Source organism: Haliotis cracherodii, unplaced genomic scaffold (genome assembly GCF_022045235.1).
Source record: "Haliotis cracherodii isolate W230 unplaced genomic scaffold, xgHalCrac1.p SCAF_24, whole genome shotgun sequence".
NCBI lineage: Eukaryota > Metazoa > Mollusca > Gastropoda > Lepetellida > Haliotidae > Haliotis > Haliotis cracherodii.
The window spans coordinates 4,853,610-4,871,953 of record NW_027266280.1 but is presented as its reverse complement, the minus strand read 5'-3'; the positions used below and the strand labels follow the sequence as shown (position 1 = coordinate 4,871,953).

General features: G+C 38.5%; 1 protein-coding gene across 1 annotated transcript in view; it reads left to right on the top strand.

The window, feature by feature from the left end:
* Positions 1 to 13,275, top strand: part of LOC139472180 (uncharacterized) — a 71,969-nt gene extending 58,694 nt beyond the window's left edge. The window contains exons 13-20 of the mRNA XM_071254556.1: positions 3,569 to 3,824; positions 4,385 to 4,528; positions 9,143 to 9,332; positions 9,632 to 9,822; positions 11,089 to 11,340; positions 12,229 to 12,343; positions 12,495 to 12,536; positions 12,726 to 13,275. Of these exons, the coding sequence (XP_071110657.1) occupies positions 3,569 to 3,824; positions 4,385 to 4,528; positions 9,143 to 9,332; positions 9,632 to 9,822; positions 11,089 to 11,340; positions 12,229 to 12,343; positions 12,495 to 12,536; positions 12,726 to 13,063 (1,528 nt within the window). The 3' untranslated portion in view covers positions 13,064 to 13,275. The remainder of the gene's footprint in view (positions 1 to 3,568; positions 3,825 to 4,384; positions 4,529 to 9,142; positions 9,333 to 9,631; positions 9,823 to 11,088; positions 11,341 to 12,228; positions 12,344 to 12,494; positions 12,537 to 12,725) is intronic.
* Positions 13,276 to 18,344: the final 5,069 nt, after the last annotated feature.

Here is an 18,344-nt window from a genome sequence, read left to right as displayed (position 1 = left end):
CGCCCAGTATATCAGCAAACCAACCCACAACATTGGGGGTACACTAGACTTGATCTTCTGTAATGAGACCATCTCAACAGGAGTCTTTCCAGTTCCATACACTGACCATCATCTTATGTGGGTTGTGACGGAATAGGTGTTGTATATTGAAGTGACCATCATTATTTCTTTGTATGTTAATCAATGTGGTAATGAACTGAACTTTTTGAATCTTAATATTTTGCATTCAATCTACTACATGTATGTCCAAGCAACATCTTGGGTTTGAACTGGTAGTGACCATAGTCACATATCACAAACTAATACTATTTATGTTTCTTAACAAATATTCCAAGTAGATATTATTACGAGTCAAAATGTGACTTGTAATGTTTTATTCTTTCTCTGACCCTAATGAATTCAGTAGTAAGTGGTTTTGTCAACTTGTACTTCCAACATGTTTTTGTGGAGAAGGGTTTATTTGTTTCTTGAACTTCATAGAAATTGTGTTTTGCAGCATTATATTTTGTTTCTTCAGGATATTTTGCATTTACATCAAGTCGATGCTCCCCTGCTGCTTTTCACTCCTTACAAAATTTTGAATATTTTCAAATGTATGTATTTGTGTGATCAAATTTCACTGTTGTTGACATAAATTTTTGGCTGCCCATTATCAAGTCACCTAAAACAGTGTCCACTCCATATGAAGTACAATTCCAGATGTCCAAATCTTTACAGTCTGTGCAATAATGATGTTCTGGACTTTTGCCTTGCCTCTGATGGTGCTCATTCCATACCTTCAAAACGTATTCAGTTACTGTAATTTTACTATATTGACAGCAGCGGGTGACCTCGCCTATGTGAATGCTACCAGGCTGACTGTCGTTCATTTCCCGATGAACGTCAGTTTGTCACGTGATTACGTTGTTAATCGCGCGGAGACATACAGAACTACTTTAGGGCAATTCCTCAATGTCTAAAAATAACATTAAAAATAATTAGGGAAAACTCACAGAGAGCGACATTGATTTAGGCAATGAATGGTGCAGGGTTCGAAGTCAGACAGATCATGTATATGTCGGGTCACCGAAATGGAGCGTCCATTCGCAGCTACAACAGAATACTTGACTTACCAAAAGAAATCACTGACCTCCAGACTATTGTGCCTCAGTAAATCCAACCGCGCCACCGCGCCATAGTGGAGTTCAAAGTTGAACAATCGAATGTCTTGACAGATTGGAACTTGGTCCTTTTCTGTGATTGCAAGAAGGTCGTTTGAGTTTTTGAGAATCAACATGGTATTCAAATACTCATTATCCTCCGCCCTAACGAAGTTGGTGGGGGGGATATAGAAATGGGTTCCGTCCGTGTGTGTGTGCGTGTGTGTGTGTGCGTGCGTGTGTGCGTGTGTGCGTCCCAAAATCGTTTCCGGAGCATAACTCAGAAACCGTTAAATATTTCTCTACAAAACTTTGCATGTCTATTAGGAATTATATAAATTTTTATTTTTTAGGTTTCCATGGCAATATGTTGGACTTAGGTTCTATAGGGTAGAGTTTGTTTCCGGAGCATAACTCAAAACCCATTCAATACTTTCCAACAAAACTTTTCATGTTTACAAGACACATACTGGACTGGTGGCTCTTGCTATTTAGGAATTTTAGACATTTTTATTTTTCACGTTTCCATGGCAATAAGTTGGACTTAGGTTCTACAGGGGTGGTGTTCATTTCCAGAGCGTAACTCAAAAACCGTTAAATACTTTCTTACAAAAACTTTGCATGTCTACAGGGCACATACAGAACTGGTGCCTTTTAATATATAGCACTTTTAGAAATTTTTATTGTTTATGTTTCCATGACAAGTTGGATTTAAGTTTTGATATAGGATTGGTTTACTTAAGGAGTATAACAAATAAACTGTTAAATATTTCCTTGCCAAACATTGCATGTCTATATATAAAGCGCATACTGAACTAGTGCCATTTAATGTTAAGGTGTTTTAGAAATGTTTATTTTAGAATTAACATGTTAAAATGGGCGGGGGATATAGATGACTTTGTCAACTATACGCTTGTTTGTTTAAACTGTTGACTACATGTCCAGGTGAGCTACAGTGCCGTGTCACTATAATCTTGTGCATCTACTCCAGAGCATAGTTATTACAGAATATATATAATGAACTGCAAAAGAAGCGTCACCCCATTAACATTGCATGAAAAGTTGTCATTTAAATATCTGGGTAATTTTTGTCAAAGTTTCTAAAATTTAACATTACCTTGTCCGGAAAAATTAAATTTGATGATAAAAAGACAAAGCGCATGACAATAAAACCGATCGCCAAAACGCATCACGGCAACGGCCAAGGTAACATGATGCACGTGAGTTCCATGCAAATTGATAGCACATGCGTTCCCCCATTTCTTGCCCTATAAAAATCAACCCAGATTGGATAACATTCATTCATTATTGAATTGCTACCACATGCTAAGATTGACAAGAAATCAGAGACACCAAGCCCTTGGAAGATTGCAAGCTGGACAAATGGCCCGTCAAGTAGCCAATGCATTTCAAGTCCACGTAAGGACCATATACAGGCTCCAGCAATGGTACCAAACCACCAACACTACAGATGACCGACCACGTAGTGGAAGACTAAGACTGTGCAACAGCATCTTCACGATCGCTTTGTTACTGCTGCGGAAACTGCTTGATAGACCATGGGGACACATCAACGACACATAAGTGCGGACACTTTCACAGGCCACTCCGAGGACACATTCTGACACCACGTCATCGCCAGGACCGTCTTCAGTGGGCAACACAGCACCAGCATAGGCGCCACCAGCTGACGAGAGACATTACTGTATCTCTACAGCAGATGGCAAAGAGTGAGTCTGGCGATGCTGTTGGGAACGTTATTCGGATGCTCGTGTTGTTGTGCGGTGGTCCGAGCATCATGGTGTGGGGTGGAATTGATCTTGCACAGAAGTTCTGCCCTGTGGTCTTCCAGAACATCGGTCCACAGAGAGGCAATGGTGTCACAACAGCTGGGTACATTGATCAAGTCTTGAAACCACACGTCATACCCCATTTGGCACGTCGCCAAGTCCCAATTTAAATCCCATTGAACACCTGTGGGATGAGATTCAAATAGATGGGTGAATGACATCCGACCAAGGCCGACAACTGCAGCTGAACTGCATCAGGCGTTCCTGAGAGTGTGAGCTCAAGTGCCTGGCACTCATCAATGCACATGAGATAGTGACTAGTGATGCCATTTTAGCAGAGACTTTACTTCACTTTAAGAACATTTGACACTTTAATTTCAACCTTGATGATCAGTTTTGCCAAGTTTCATCTTTTTAATATGTCTCAAAGTATGTTTACAGTGTTTGGACAAATAAGGTTTCTCATATAATCTACCCATGGTAATGTTTCTTTTGTGGTTAAGTATATATATGTAGTATGATGCTACTTGCATGGGGGAAGAGGATCAGAATTCTGCATAAGGATTCATTTCCGAATGATAACTAATCATCTATAAAGAAACTTCTTTGTTTTGAGTTTATATTTTGTTCTTAAAAAAGGGTGCCAGTTGTAGACGATCTATTTAGTGAGGACAACATAAAACGACTTGTGGACAAATATACCGCTGTTCAGCAATATTGCACATGTGAAAAAACGGGGAACAAGGAACGTCTCACCTGTTCCGCTATGTCTGGAACACAAGGATGTGGACCCGTCAGACCCTCTTCTGTGGTCAAACCAGATGTTCGTTGTACAATCTCCAGACGGAGGAAAAGAATGGCACTGATGGGCTCAGCAACATCAAGGACGAAAAGGGTAATCTTTCAAGAAAGAAAATTCATTTATCCCGTGAAAATATACTCAATAAGTAAAAACAACACATACCCAGCAATATTATATGTATGTATGTATGTATGTATGTATGTATGTATGTATGTATGTATGTATGTATGTATGTATGTATGTATGTATGTATGTATGTATATTCACAAGAATATGTTTAATTGCCAATGGCATGGATTGTTGATAATGTTGACAAGTCACTGGTGTACCTGTTCCAGAATATATTATTGAAAGAATGCTGTGTAAAAGCTGAAATTTTCCCCCAGTAATAAACAAAATACTCTCACTTCTTTTTTGTTGAATTTGGGCTAAATGTTTATAAGAATCTGTCAATTGTTAACGAAAAGTTCTCTTTCTTGACTGCACTCTACAGGGTTTGCAGATGGAAAAGAAATGCCACACAGTGAGCGCAATTAAAATAACGTGACTATGATCTGATTTTCTGACATATTAAGAAATATATTTTCAATGCATGTTGAAAACATTTCAAAATATACTTTAAATACAATATATTAGCTTATCTCTACTTTCAGCAAGCGCTACCAGTTTTAAATGAAGAAGAGGCCAGGAAATTCTGCAACCAGCTGTTTGGAAAATCTGATACAGTAAATATCTGTCAAACTGTACCGGGTGTAAATGTCAACGGCAGCAAGGAGGAGTGTGTCAGGGACATATTGGTAAGACCAAATGCCAATTCTTCACTCAGTTTCTACTGACATTTTAGACACATGATCTTTTTACATTTCCGAGATGTGACATTACAGGTACAGGAAGTGACGCATGATTGACTCATTTAACTTTTGAGAGGCCGATATCATAATATATGTGTATGTCAGTATCAGTATGTCCTGCCCTGTACAATGGTTAACTAATATATATAACAAAATCATGACACTGTTGAAGTGAATGAATATGTCTCCATCCGTCTCCCAAAGATTCATCAGTCAATCTCTTTGTCTGTGAGCACTGAATGTAAACAGACTTCTTCAAACGATCTGAACAAACCAATATTTCACAGGAGAAATATTTTGAAATATCCTTATTGGCCACCATGATAGATGTTTGAGAAATCATTTTAATAATCAAATATGTCTACAAGAACTTTTACGGTATATATGACTACTTCATAGAGGTTATGTGTTACAATTAGCAAAGCTTATGTACTTTCAGATCTTCTTTGAACAGAAAACAAATAAGACTGCTTGCAGGAAATACAAAAATATTCATGCATTGTCCATTGTTAACATCTTCTCATCGGAAACCAATGAAGCTTCTAGTGATGAAACCTCAATTTGTGCAAGGGGTATGAATCTAATTTTCAGTATGTCATGCTGTCATTACCTTTGCGTATATGAACCCATTTAAGCTTGTGACACATTAAAGGCTATGTTGTGAGTTGTACAAAATAAATTGTAGGAATAATCACCAATCAAAGGTGACAATTCTCATTTAGAGCGTATCTGAGAACCAGGAATTGGACCTTGAGGGATAATTTTGTTGATATAAGTTTCTTCTAATATGTCATGTGAAGTGTCATCATATATGCGATAAATGAAATTCAATATTGGCTTCATTAGGCAGTGGGTTAGGTATGACCCTGGAGCACCCCCCCACCCCTACCACCCCCCACCCCACCCCACCCCACCCCCACACCCCCCCATAAAGCCCATAAACATACTTAACATGATTTTGAATGTTAACAAGGAAAAAGTTGGGATGAACTTATTGTTACAGCCTTTCAAAATATGGTACCCTATATCGCGTTTTCGCCCAGTTTTGCCTTATATCACGTATGGTTACGTTTTGGGTTGTCATCTCACTAGTGATCCACTGATCTTCAAGTGTGATACACCACTGGAAGCCATATATAAGTACTGTAACCTTAGGTTCCGGGTACTTTACCCTTCTACCTATGGTCACTTGTACCTATCAACTACTCCTTGGTTCTAGGGATGATGTAGCTCTCTCATAATCACAAGTCAGATGGTTTGCTCCAGTCCTTTTTATTTATGATAGAATTAATCATAAATATGCACACATGGTCCTCAGATAAGTTCTTGTTGTTGTCTGAATTTCATAAGTACAACACATACCTAAATGATGCTTTGAAAGGCCTGATGGTTTTTCTGATGAACGTTTAACTCTATCTCATTTCTGACTCGGGATCCCAAAACCACAGTGAACCTTTCTGTTCAGCTGTATGCTCCCGACTCCCCGCACCACTCTCGGACAACTAACAAAATACTATCGATGATAATTTTAGCCCCTCCCTCCAAAATCACCTTTGACATCATGAGAAATGAGTCATAATGGTCATTCCTCTATGAACCCCAATTCCCATTTCAATCAGTCTTTCCATCAAGTTCTTCTAACCAAACACTCAACTAATTTCCTAAATTAATGGTCAAATCATCGATCAACCGAACATACCCACAACTCAAAACAACCCTAGATGTAAACCCAATACTCTGTCAGACTGGAAGGCGCCGAAAAGATTGTGATTCAAATGAAGCTTGTTATTTAGACATTCCAGTCACGTAGTAGCATGCAGAAATATTTGATCCAACAGGACTTACCAACTTGTGTTCCATCCATTCATTTCCCTTCTGACCCTTAATACTACAAGACCGTATTCTACTAATTTCCTCAGACTAATGAAAAGTTATCTCTATCACTTAAGAGAATCAAAATCAATAATCATTTGCCCTGGGGGTTATGCCCTCACCCTGTACGGTCACTTCTCTCATATGCATCCATATTTTACCCAAAAGCTCAATTTAGTAAACTACATTTTAAGTAAATATTAAAAACCCTTTTTCCAAAATACCCTGGTTATAGTACCTCTCCAATGAGGTATCAATAATTGGTATTGAGTGAATATATGGACCAACCCATGGCACATCGAACGTCATATATCCCGACAAAACCAAATTCTTCTCGCAGAAACCTTTAATCCAGTATATGTTCTAGGTATGTGTGCCTGATTCCACTATAATCTTCAAACACATGTTCCAGTACATCTCTGGAAGTACTTCTTAACATCTGATGTTACTAGGTGAAAATCTTTTGCACAGTCTGGAACAAATTTACTCTTTTAATATCAGAGTAGGATACCCAATATTGCATTCTTGGCTTAGATACATCGGAACAATGCTTGGATGTATGCTCAGGATTTGGCTTGTCATCTTGTGTGTTATTCACCGACCTCGATGTGTTAGATACCATAGGAAACCATATATAAACACCACAATTTGATGTAGGCTGCTTCTGTTATTCAGTGTGGCCAGAGCTCCAGATAAGCTTCGTATCTGCGTAAAATACGCATGAGAAATGCAGAAATATGCAGGAAAATAAAATCCAAGCATATCAAATACGCAACGAACATTACAGATACGCTACAAAAATATAACTTGTGAGTATCATCAAAATATTGTGAAGTAACCCTGCGTATTCGATTAGCAAATCAGCAACTTATTTTGAAATTATAAATGGGCATTCTGTCAACCTTGCCAAACTTGCCATTTGCCATCACACTTTCTTGTGGAAGTATCGTGGTATCATCCTATAAAGCTTTCGAACCCACACGACACCAGTTTGCAGGTACTAGATCATGTAGATGAATAGTGTTTTTAAATATTTAACTTAAATACCCACATGTGTAAAAACTAGTGGGTAACAGAAATTTGAATACCCAAATAGAATTACTGATACCCAATGATTTTAAAATGCATGGGTAAAATACCCACAACACCAAAAGCTTATCTGGAGCTCTGGTGTAGGGCTTACACCTTTCTTGTTAACATTGCAGGGGTGATTGATTATATGAATACAAGATACCAAGTATATACTATACTTTATATGCCTACATTCATGCCAAAAACAACTTTAGGTGAATCTGATCATGAGGCAGTCACTTTGAGAAGCAGTAAGTCTCAATCCATTTTGCCTAATTACTTTCACTACCCAGCGTCACTCAATAAAGAAACGGAAAAAATATAGTTTTCAAAATATTGTATATATGTCATTGATATGTTTCCCTGTACTTGTTTACACAAGTTTGACTTGAGCCAATTTACTTTAATATCTCTTTGGGATTACACATAATGTGGATAAAAGGGTATATTAATCATGTATATTAGATACAAATGACTGGAATATGACTTTGTGAACATCATGTTTTTTTATCAGCAAAGACACACAAATACAATGTCGATGAGAAAAGGCAAAATAGATAGTTTACTATATCCTCATCCTTCGATATATTTTTCAATGAATAAGGTTGAGTTTCCACGTCTCTGACTATTGATATATTAGACTGCCTCCGTGGTCTTGTGGTAGAAGGTCCGGGGTTCAATTCCCGGCCATGTCATACCAAAAGACGTTAAAAGATGGTACTTATTGTTACCCTGTCTGGCGCTGGGGATAAAAGGGGATAAAACAAGGACTGGTTGCCTCGGAGTCAGTATACTGTGTCTGAGTGGGGTATTCATTTTAAACTGCGGCATGGTATCTCAGTGTGCTAGCACTATAAATCAGCATCAGTCCAGACTAGTACAAGCAGCCACACAAACACACACACGTACATGCACATCGCTATATAAGTGCAATAATCTTGGACGCAACGTTAAACCCCATTTCACCTCACACCTATTGATATATTAGTAGCGTAACATTCCATCCATGTTAGTGGTTAACAGTTTTACCTTTTCTTACCATTTGGCCATGGACAGTAGTAATTGTTGTTACACCTATACGAGTAATATCCTCACAATCAAATCTCCCAACCATCTCTTCAAACATCCATGCCTGAGACTAATGTAATGTTAGTATACAAACTCAAATATGTCCCCAAGGCCAATTCAGTATCCCCATAAATGCTAGTGTCCTGCAGATCCTCTTTATTCCCTGTTCTACCTATCTCCTAACACTGTTAATGAAATCAGCAGACTCAAGTGATTAGGATTACACGTAAATTAGTGACTTATAATCAAATAACCTGTCATTTGTTTGTAAGTTTCTTGACAAATAAGTTATTGTGGGACTGATAGTTATTAAACAATTGAAGTGATCAACACAACCATCTAAAAACCTTTCCATAACAGTCTTGAAATAAACATTTTGTAATCCATCTATACCACTTGATATTTTTTCCTCTGATAAAGGTACCACTTGTATTTGTTTACAAGCACAGATTTGTGCAAAACAATGTTTCACACCAAACTGCAATATCATAGTAGTACCATGTAAACCTACAACAATGTCTTTTGTCTGACAATGAAACTTCTTTTCAGGGAAGCAAGACAACAGTTTTTTCTAACATGTCCTTGAGCAGTGTCCGGGACTCGTGTTTCCATGAAGTAGCTGTCAACCCGACTCTAAGTAAACCTGATCCTGAAGCCCCGATGTCACCTCCTGTTTCAATGATGGTGATGGAACACTCTTGTGCAAATGAGTGCAGTGGACAGGGCACCTGTACCAATGGTATATAGTTTAACTCCCTGAACGCTCTGTCCAATGGGGACCATGGTAAAAGGGTCTCCACCACGTTACTGCTTGTTGAGATAATAAATGTTTTGTTTCCAAGCTTGGTGACTTGCATCAAGAAACTAGGCAATGCTCTCCATCATACCTAATCTGTTAGCTGCGTTATAAATAGGGATAACAAAATGAATGTATACAGGTAAGACATATTTTGTTTTGACCAAATCAATTTAAACAATCAGTTCAAATATATTTCACGACACATACTTTCACCAGGATATGCATTTTTTTAAATTTAGGTACATGTGTTTGTGACATTGGTTATGGTGGAGCTGACTGTTCGGTGGACCTGAACCAGCCCCCAGATCTGTACACTGTGGAAGACGGAGGACACTGCGACCTTGCCACCAGTAGCTGTGAAGAGCTAGCAGTGTACGGAGAGGTGTTCACTGGTTCACCCAATGCTTCGTGTCGGATTGAGAAATATATGGTAAGGTGAAGCTGATTATTGCATTGCCATGTATATTGCCAATGTGATCTTACGTTGAACTCAGTTGGTCATCGTATCCCAATTGCGTGGATCCATGCTCATGATGTAAATCACGGGATTGTCTGGTCCAGACTCAATTATTTACAGACCGCCGTCATATAGCTGGAATATTGCTGAGTACGGTGTTAAACAACTACCAATCAACCAACCGGTATGAATGCCACTCCATTAAGTGTAGTATGCGGATCATTTTAATTGCTGGATGAACTTGTTAACTTCGCCAGTGATCAAAAGGATGATGTAAATCCTGCTGGGGTACCATGCAGGTAGCTTACGTACTACAAGTGTCCATGGTCCCTGTATGGTGATGTAACTTTGGCTGCTGGCGATCTACAGTCACAACTGTTTGAAACGCGGTAGTTTTAAATACAAATATCTGATTGACAAGTTTTGTATGACTTCTTTGATAGGCATTTAGAAGTTGGAGTACTAAGTAAGCATAAGAATTTATGGATGAACAACTTCTTTATTACAATTATAATTACAATTACAAGCTTGATAACGGTGTTAGAACCTACATCGAAACGTCGCTCTTAATTGTAATAAAGAAGTTGTTCATCCATAAATTCTTAACCTTACTATGTTTTGTATGTATCATTAATGTTTAACTTGTACTAGTCACGATATGGTTGAAATACTGCAGATGTGACTTAAACTGTTTCACTCAAGTCATCAAGAAAATATATATCGTTTGGCAAACAAGTGACTGAAAACATGTGCCACAGCCTGGTCCATTACGGCACCATGAGTGAGTGAGTTAATATTTAAAGTCACATTGGCAATATTGCAGCCATATAATGATTATATCAAATTATACAATACATACATTTAGAATAAAAACCTGTCGACAAAGGAGAGTTAAAGAACTAGATTATCACAGATGTAGGTCTAAAGCTAGTAAATGACCTTAAAACTTGGCTATTCATAACAATACAATATAAAAGTGTGCTGTATATCACCAGCAACCAAAGGTAGGCCACCATACTGGGGACTACGGCACCATGAGAAGTCATCAGCCAAGATACCGAAGCTCGCCTCTAATTAAATTCTGTCGGCTCATCTGACGATCATGAGAAGCTTGTGACTATTATGTCTTCCATGGCATTCCCACAACGTTGCGTGTCAACTCTTTTAATAATGTACTTAAGGACAACTACTGATGCATTCTTGTTTTGTAATCAAATACAAGATACTTTTGTGTTGCAGGTATATGGAGATGGAACAAGTGGAAACGGAAACATGTTGACAACTGTAGCAAGAGATGAAGGTATCAACGAAGCAGTTTGTGAACTTCCGACACGTGTGAAGCGACAAGCAGTTCAAACTAGCAATGAAGTTACAGCATACAACATAACTATTTCTAACACAGGAAACCTCTATAGCAATGGGGTTGTATTGCTGGTGTATGATTCTACCTGTATTTCGATAAACGAGAGCACCAGACAGTGGACTTTACAGGTATTAATAAAGATTAAATGCTTTCACAAAAAGTCTCACATCATGTATGTTCAAGCACAACCTATCCCGCTCACACTTAGTAACTCACCTGAAACCAGTGGATTAACAGAAAACTGTTGCATTTGTGTGATTAACTGAAATAATTGCTAACAGTCAACCCTTAAGTAAGGATATGTCTGTGTGTTTGTATTTGTGTATGTGTTATCATAAGAGAACAAATAATCGAGGAACTTCCTTTGAATATCACATATTCATGCGTCCAAGTTACAAACTGAACACAAACTAAGTAATAGGAAATGTAACAACTCTTATGACAATGTTTGATTGTTCCTTTCACTTCGTCTACGAGTCAGGGGCACGGGTGTCCAAGTTGTCTAGTGCGCCGCGATTTGCTGTGCAGAGTTGCGTCCCTTGGGTACGCCAGAAACCCAAGATTGTGGGTTCGAATCCCAGTTCACCCCAATTATGTTTCTAGGTTTGTCAGCACCATACCTGTGCTCGTGGGTTTCACCGAAGTGGTAAACGTCCGAGACCCGCATCACTTGGGGCTTTCCTCCCACATTAAGCTGACACGCCATGATATAACTGGAATAATGTTAAAAGCGGCATAAAATCCAACTCACTCACACACGTCTACGAGTCACGATCGTATGCATTAGATTTTATAGCTAAAATGGATAGAATTATCATTAAAATGTTATCAGAATGAGCGGGCCACTGTAACTTGATAATGCCCCCATATGTTCTGAATTAGATAAACACTTTCTAAATTTCTACTATTTTTCAGGGCCTTATCATTTACAATAGTAGAAATTTAGAAAGTGTTTATCTAAATCAGAACAAAAGTAATATTGTAAACATCTTAAAACCTTGAACAAATTGTTACAGGGCGCGTACTGCATGTACAACTCTAAATGTATCCCAGAGAGTAGCCCAAGGCCAGACAACTCTTGTCTTGTTTGTGAAGTGGCTGGAAATGAGAGATCATGGATCTACTCCCCAGGTAGGTCTATTTTCATTTCAGATATTGATCAAAATTGACCATTTCAAATATTCACTTCTCCTTTCTTTCAGAATAATTTGACAGATTAATGTCAACCTTGAACACTAAACTTTACAAAAAGTGTTTATTGAAATGCTCTGAAATGTTTCAGGATGTGTGCAGACAACGTATCCAACGTCCAGTCAATCGGGAGGCACTGAAACCACGAGTGAGACGGAAGGCACTGAAACCACCCATCAGTCGGAAGGCACTGAAACCACGCGTCAGTCGGAAGGCACTGAAACCACGCGTCAGACGGAAGGCACTGAAACCACGCGTCAGATGGAAGGCACTGAAACCACGCGTCAGATGGAAGGCACTGAAACCACGCGTCAGATGGAAGGCACTGAAACCACGCGTCAGATGGAAGGCATTGAAACCACGCGTCAGACGGAAGGCACTGAAACCACGCGTCAGATGGAAGGCACTGAAACCACGCGTCAGACGGAAGGCACTGAAACCACGCGTCAGATGGAAGGCACTGAAACCACGCGTCAGTCGGAAGGCACTGAAACCACGCGTCAGTCGGAAGGCACTGAAACCACCCGTCAATCAGGAGGCATTGAAACCACTGGGAAACCAGGAGACAAATCGAATCAATGGCCCTCTGGTACATGTATGTTGACAACAACTCTGAGTTTCCTGATCGTCATGTCTTCCATTTGTTGGGCACTCATGTAGTTCCCATTGGTGTGCATGGAGATGTTGTCTGACGTACAAGAGTTATTACATTTTCTATTAGCAGATGTCTGAATGTCAATACAAGAAAATAACCGGTCTAGATTATCCGCCACAACATATGCCATTTCTCGTATAGGGCAAAATAGCTGTTAAAATATGTGAATGGACCCTTGAAGATCAGTAATGGTGCATTCACTGTTGAAACTAATAAAAACTATATGTTAATTCTGAATTACCATAACATATGTCCTGATTTGGCCCTGATTTGTATCATTTGCATGAGAACATTGATTACCTTAATACTTTCATAAAAGGATATTTGGTATTATAGGGGGGAAAAGGTTGAGGTAGTGTCAAGCTACAAATATCTTGGTTTACCTTTTTATTCATCAGGAAAATTCAGTAAAAGTATATCTGATCTAGCACTAAGAGTAAAAAGGGCTTTGGGCGAATTGATTGCAACTTTAAGTAAAATTGATCTTATTTCAAAGTCAGTGTTCTTTAAGATATTTGATTCGCAAATACAACCTATACTTTTATATGGCTCTGAAGTGTGGGGATTTCAGCAATATGACAAATTGGACAAGGTTCATCTATTAGCCTGTAGGAAATTCCTGCAAGTAGGAAAACAAACCCCAAACGATATAATCTACGGGGAAACGGGTCGCTTTCCACTGTACATCAACTCCTATGTTAGAACACTTTAGTTTTGGCTTAAATTAATTCATATGAATGAAGACAGATTGCCAAAAAAGGTTTTAATATGTTATTGTATTTAGATAACTGTGGACGCCACACATGGGCTTCTAACATTCGTTTACTTCTTTTTCCCCATGGCTTTGGTTTTGTATGGATATCGCAAACAGTTGGGAACCAGCTTTCATTTCTACGACTTTTTAAGGATACTTGTATAAACATGTTTTACCAAAACTGGAGATCAGTCTTAAACTCTAGTTCAAGATATCATTTATATGCAGAGTTTAAAAGTCTTTTAGAACCTGAAAAGTATCTTTCAGTTTTGTATGAAAGAAAATTTAGAAACATAATTGTAAGATTTAGAGCAGGTCTTTTAAAATTGAAGAATAATGAAGGCAGATATCTGTCGATAGAAAAGTCTTTTCGAATATGTCCAGTCTGTAATAATGGTATAGAGGATGAATTTCATTTTTTTACTCATTTGTTCATGTTATAATGATCTCAGAAAAGAATACTTACCGGCAAAACTTTGCCGATATCCTAGCTTGAACCATTTCAAATCTATTATGAGTAATAACAATGAAGCAGTCTTAAACAGTGTATTAAGTTTCCTATATTATGCTTATGCAAAAAGAACATGTAGTACAATTCAATTATGACATAAGTCATGTGCCGCGTTACTTTACCGTTGCATCTGTGAACAATTGGTATATTGGGGACTAATTGTATATGGGCCCGAATGCCTTCATGCAAATAAAAGTTCTTCTTCTTCTACCACTTTCCCTTGAAGTGTAGGACATTTCTTTCTCTGTATTAATAAACCCCTTTGCCTTGGCATTGCTTTGTAAACTTCAGTAATAATAGCCCCGTTAGCCTCATGTAGTTCCATTCCAGACATGTGAAATATGCCCGAAGCCAGTTCTTTGTTGTAAGTGATGCAGTTCTCAGACATGTACCACTTGGGTGAAACCCATGAGTTTGAATAAACCTTAAGGACCTCACAGCTCTCGCTCTCCTGTTTCAGGGATTTTTCTTTTAATTTGTGGCCCCATAACCATTACTATATATAATAGCATCCAATATGCTATGATTTCCTGCTATGTAAGCACTGAAATTATTTGTACTCATTGTGAAAACCGATAAAATCGTTTCATGTAGTAACAGCAATTGTAGAAGTATAATAAGTTAGGGAGCCTTGTTGCTTACCAAGCTTATTCAGTGGAGACTGTGTATACAGTCTATATCCTACTTCTTCGTTTTGCCAACATGATTTTGTGCTTAATTAAGATACAAGCGAAAATTATGTATTTTCATGCATCAGCCTTTAATGGTCTCTGGCACACAAAATACAATTCGTTCAATGTATCTTCAAGACATTTTCACATGATTGAATATTTCATCACATTCCAGTCAAGACTTTTGAAGTTCATTAGGTTTTCATACATGTTCTACTTTTTAGGGCAGATCACACCTCACATCTGCTAGCCTTGTCGAGTCTAGGCTCACAATATAGGACTCCCACTTTCAAGGATCTTACTGTTATCATAAAAATATTACTTTCATATGCATACGACAACGCTTTAGGCATATTATGTTTTTGTCCCTATGTCATCAGTGTACTTTACTTCAACAATGTTTATTGTCTGTTTCAATGTGATACCTGTGATACTAAATGATTCTAGCAGTCTGGTATTCAGACTGCATGGGCGACCGCAAGCAGGATGTGCTGCTCGGTGGAAACTCGTCCAATGTTCTTTGTGTATGAGCCGGAATCTCCGCTCACCTGTATTTTGTGTGTACGAGCCGGCACCTCCGCTCAACTTGTTAATGTTATGTACAGTTGTTTCACCGATACTGACAATGCTGGTATTCAGTTATTTACTTGTACACGCCTGTATATCTTATCTAATGTCATTTTATTCACAATCAGTGCCTATAGTAACTACTTGTCAACCTGTCGGCATTTTACTGTATACTTGTACTCAATATTGTTACTATTTTTAAAACACTTTTTAGGACAAAAGCTCCACGACGTTCAGGGGGTGTTGTTATAGTGCTGACCATTTCAATACTTATATTTAAAATAGCGCACACAATTTCAATACTTTTATTTAAAACTCCATTTGTCTTTTATACCTAAGTGGTTCAGTATGTTTCCAAGTGCACCGAAATTCTATGCCCTTTGTTAAACATATTCAGATAACATTCGGCGTATCATTAGCCCCTCCGGACAGGACCCTTAATCTCCAGAGCTATCTATAAATTTCAATTAACACCTCCTTACGTCGTCGGATATTGCCACACGTTATGTAATACCTCTCTACAAAACACGACTGACATGGTCAGTCAGGGAGACAGCCAGAAGATCGACTTGTGTAAGTGACAGAGCGAGTCTCCACCCGGGAATATTGGCCACTCGGTCCTGGTGTGCGTTCTGTCACGTTATTATCAACATGTACCTTTTCGACTCAATTTAACCTTCAACAATAAACATGGCTGCTGTCTTAAACTTCACCCCTGAGTTTTGTCTTCCGTCTCCACCTTGAGTTACCATTGGCGGGCCTAAACCTACGCCCTTTGACAATTACAAGACATCCACTTATTAATTGTTTGATAGGCATTTCTGAGAAGTTGACGGATGACAAAGTGGACACAATTTTAATATGAATAACATCTTTAAAAATGTACTCTTAAATAGTAATCAGCTCATTAATGCATATTAATTAGCATACACAGAACAATATGTCAGCTATGTACTGCAATGCAACGCTTTTACGTGTTGGCAAACATGTAGCTATCAAACATGATGACACGAGCAGATCCGGGGTAGAATAGGTCTTCAGCAGCACATGCTTGCCGTAAAAGGCGACTATGCTTCGTAAGAAGCGACAAACTGGATCGAGTGGTCAGACTCGCTGGTTGATGCATGTCATCGAGCCCACTTGCGTGGGCCGATGCTCCTGTTGTCAATCACTGCATTGTCTGGTCCAGACTGGATTATTTACAGACCGCCGTCATATAAGAGGAATATTGCTGAGTGCGGCGTTAAACAAACACTAACATGATTATCTATATACTTACATTCTCCTTTCTTTAGACTCTAGGGCATCTACATATACCATGACCATTTATAGGTGTTGGACAAGAATTCTTGAAACCAGTTTTACATTTACTGACCAATCAGATTACTCGCAGTTACGTACTTGTTTGTGTAGTTCCGGGTGCATTTATTTTGTGGTCTCCAAAACAAAACAATAATCATGTAATTCATATACCTCCTTGTTTGGAAGGCAGGTATAAGGTACAGCAATTCCCGGTAGGCTGTATGTTTAAATCAGTGTAAACAAAAAACGCCAACAGGCCCGACCGCACAACTCTCTTACTTCTGGTATATTCGTGTACCAGTGACAGTGTCACCCAAACAGTCATGTAGCTCTTGAAACCATTCGTTGAAACAGTTTATCCATTCATTGAACAAACATCAACCAGTTATGTTTCTAGGTTTGTCAGCACCATACCCGTGCTCGTGGGTTTCACCGAAGTGGTAAACGTCTGAGATCTTCATCACTTCGGGCTTTCCTCCCACATTAAGCTTACACGCCGTGATATAACTGGAATAATGTTAAAAGCGGCATCAAACCCAACTCACTCACTCACTCATTCGAGCGTACTTGTGGATGTCCCAGTAACTGTGACTAATAATACATTGTGCTTAAATAATCAGTCTCTATGGATATTTATTAGGCACATAATAGAATATATGTATTTATGTCGTCAGTGCAGGTGCAGACCGACCACATTAGAAGCAATTCCAATTAATCCATTGATTGTTATACCCCCGACAAAATGTCGGGGGTATATAGTTATACCAAGATACAGACCGTCCGTCCGTCTGTCTGTCTGTCCATCCTTCCGAAAACTTTGTCCGCACGATTGTCATATGGAGGGGTGCAGTCAAAAGAAAAAAATTGTTTTTTTATATTTTCTATTTTTTAATAAATTTTTCAAACCCTAACGTCCGTCTGAAAACTTTGTCCGCACGATTTCTCTTAAACTATTCAGTGGATTCATCTCAAACTTAGTACATATAATCTGTGTCATATGAAGGGGTGCAGTCAAAAGAAATAAAAATGTTTTTATTAATTTTCCTTTTTGTTATGAATTTTTCAAACCCTAACGTCCGTCTGAAAACTTAGTCCGCACGATTTCTCTTAAACTTTTCAGTGGATTTATCTCAAACTTATAAACCTATTCATTGGGATCGCTATTAAGTAAGAGACGTCTTTCTATAGGCATTAAAACCTATTGTGAGGTTTTACTTTCCAGTCGGGTTAAATCTCATAAACAGGGACGTTGTAATGTCCTGGGTATTTTATTAATATAACTTCCGTTCAGATTGTAACATGTTATGAAATGTAAAAGCAAATGACAAATGTTTTCTTTATATTCCCGAGGATGGAATTCGCAACTTTCATACCTGTAGCCCAGTGAGTGTACCACGAGGCTGCAGAGGTGTTGAAAAGTGTTGATAATGGTTTTTAGAATGTCCTTTTCAAGATCTGTACGCCAGCAACAGATATTTTAC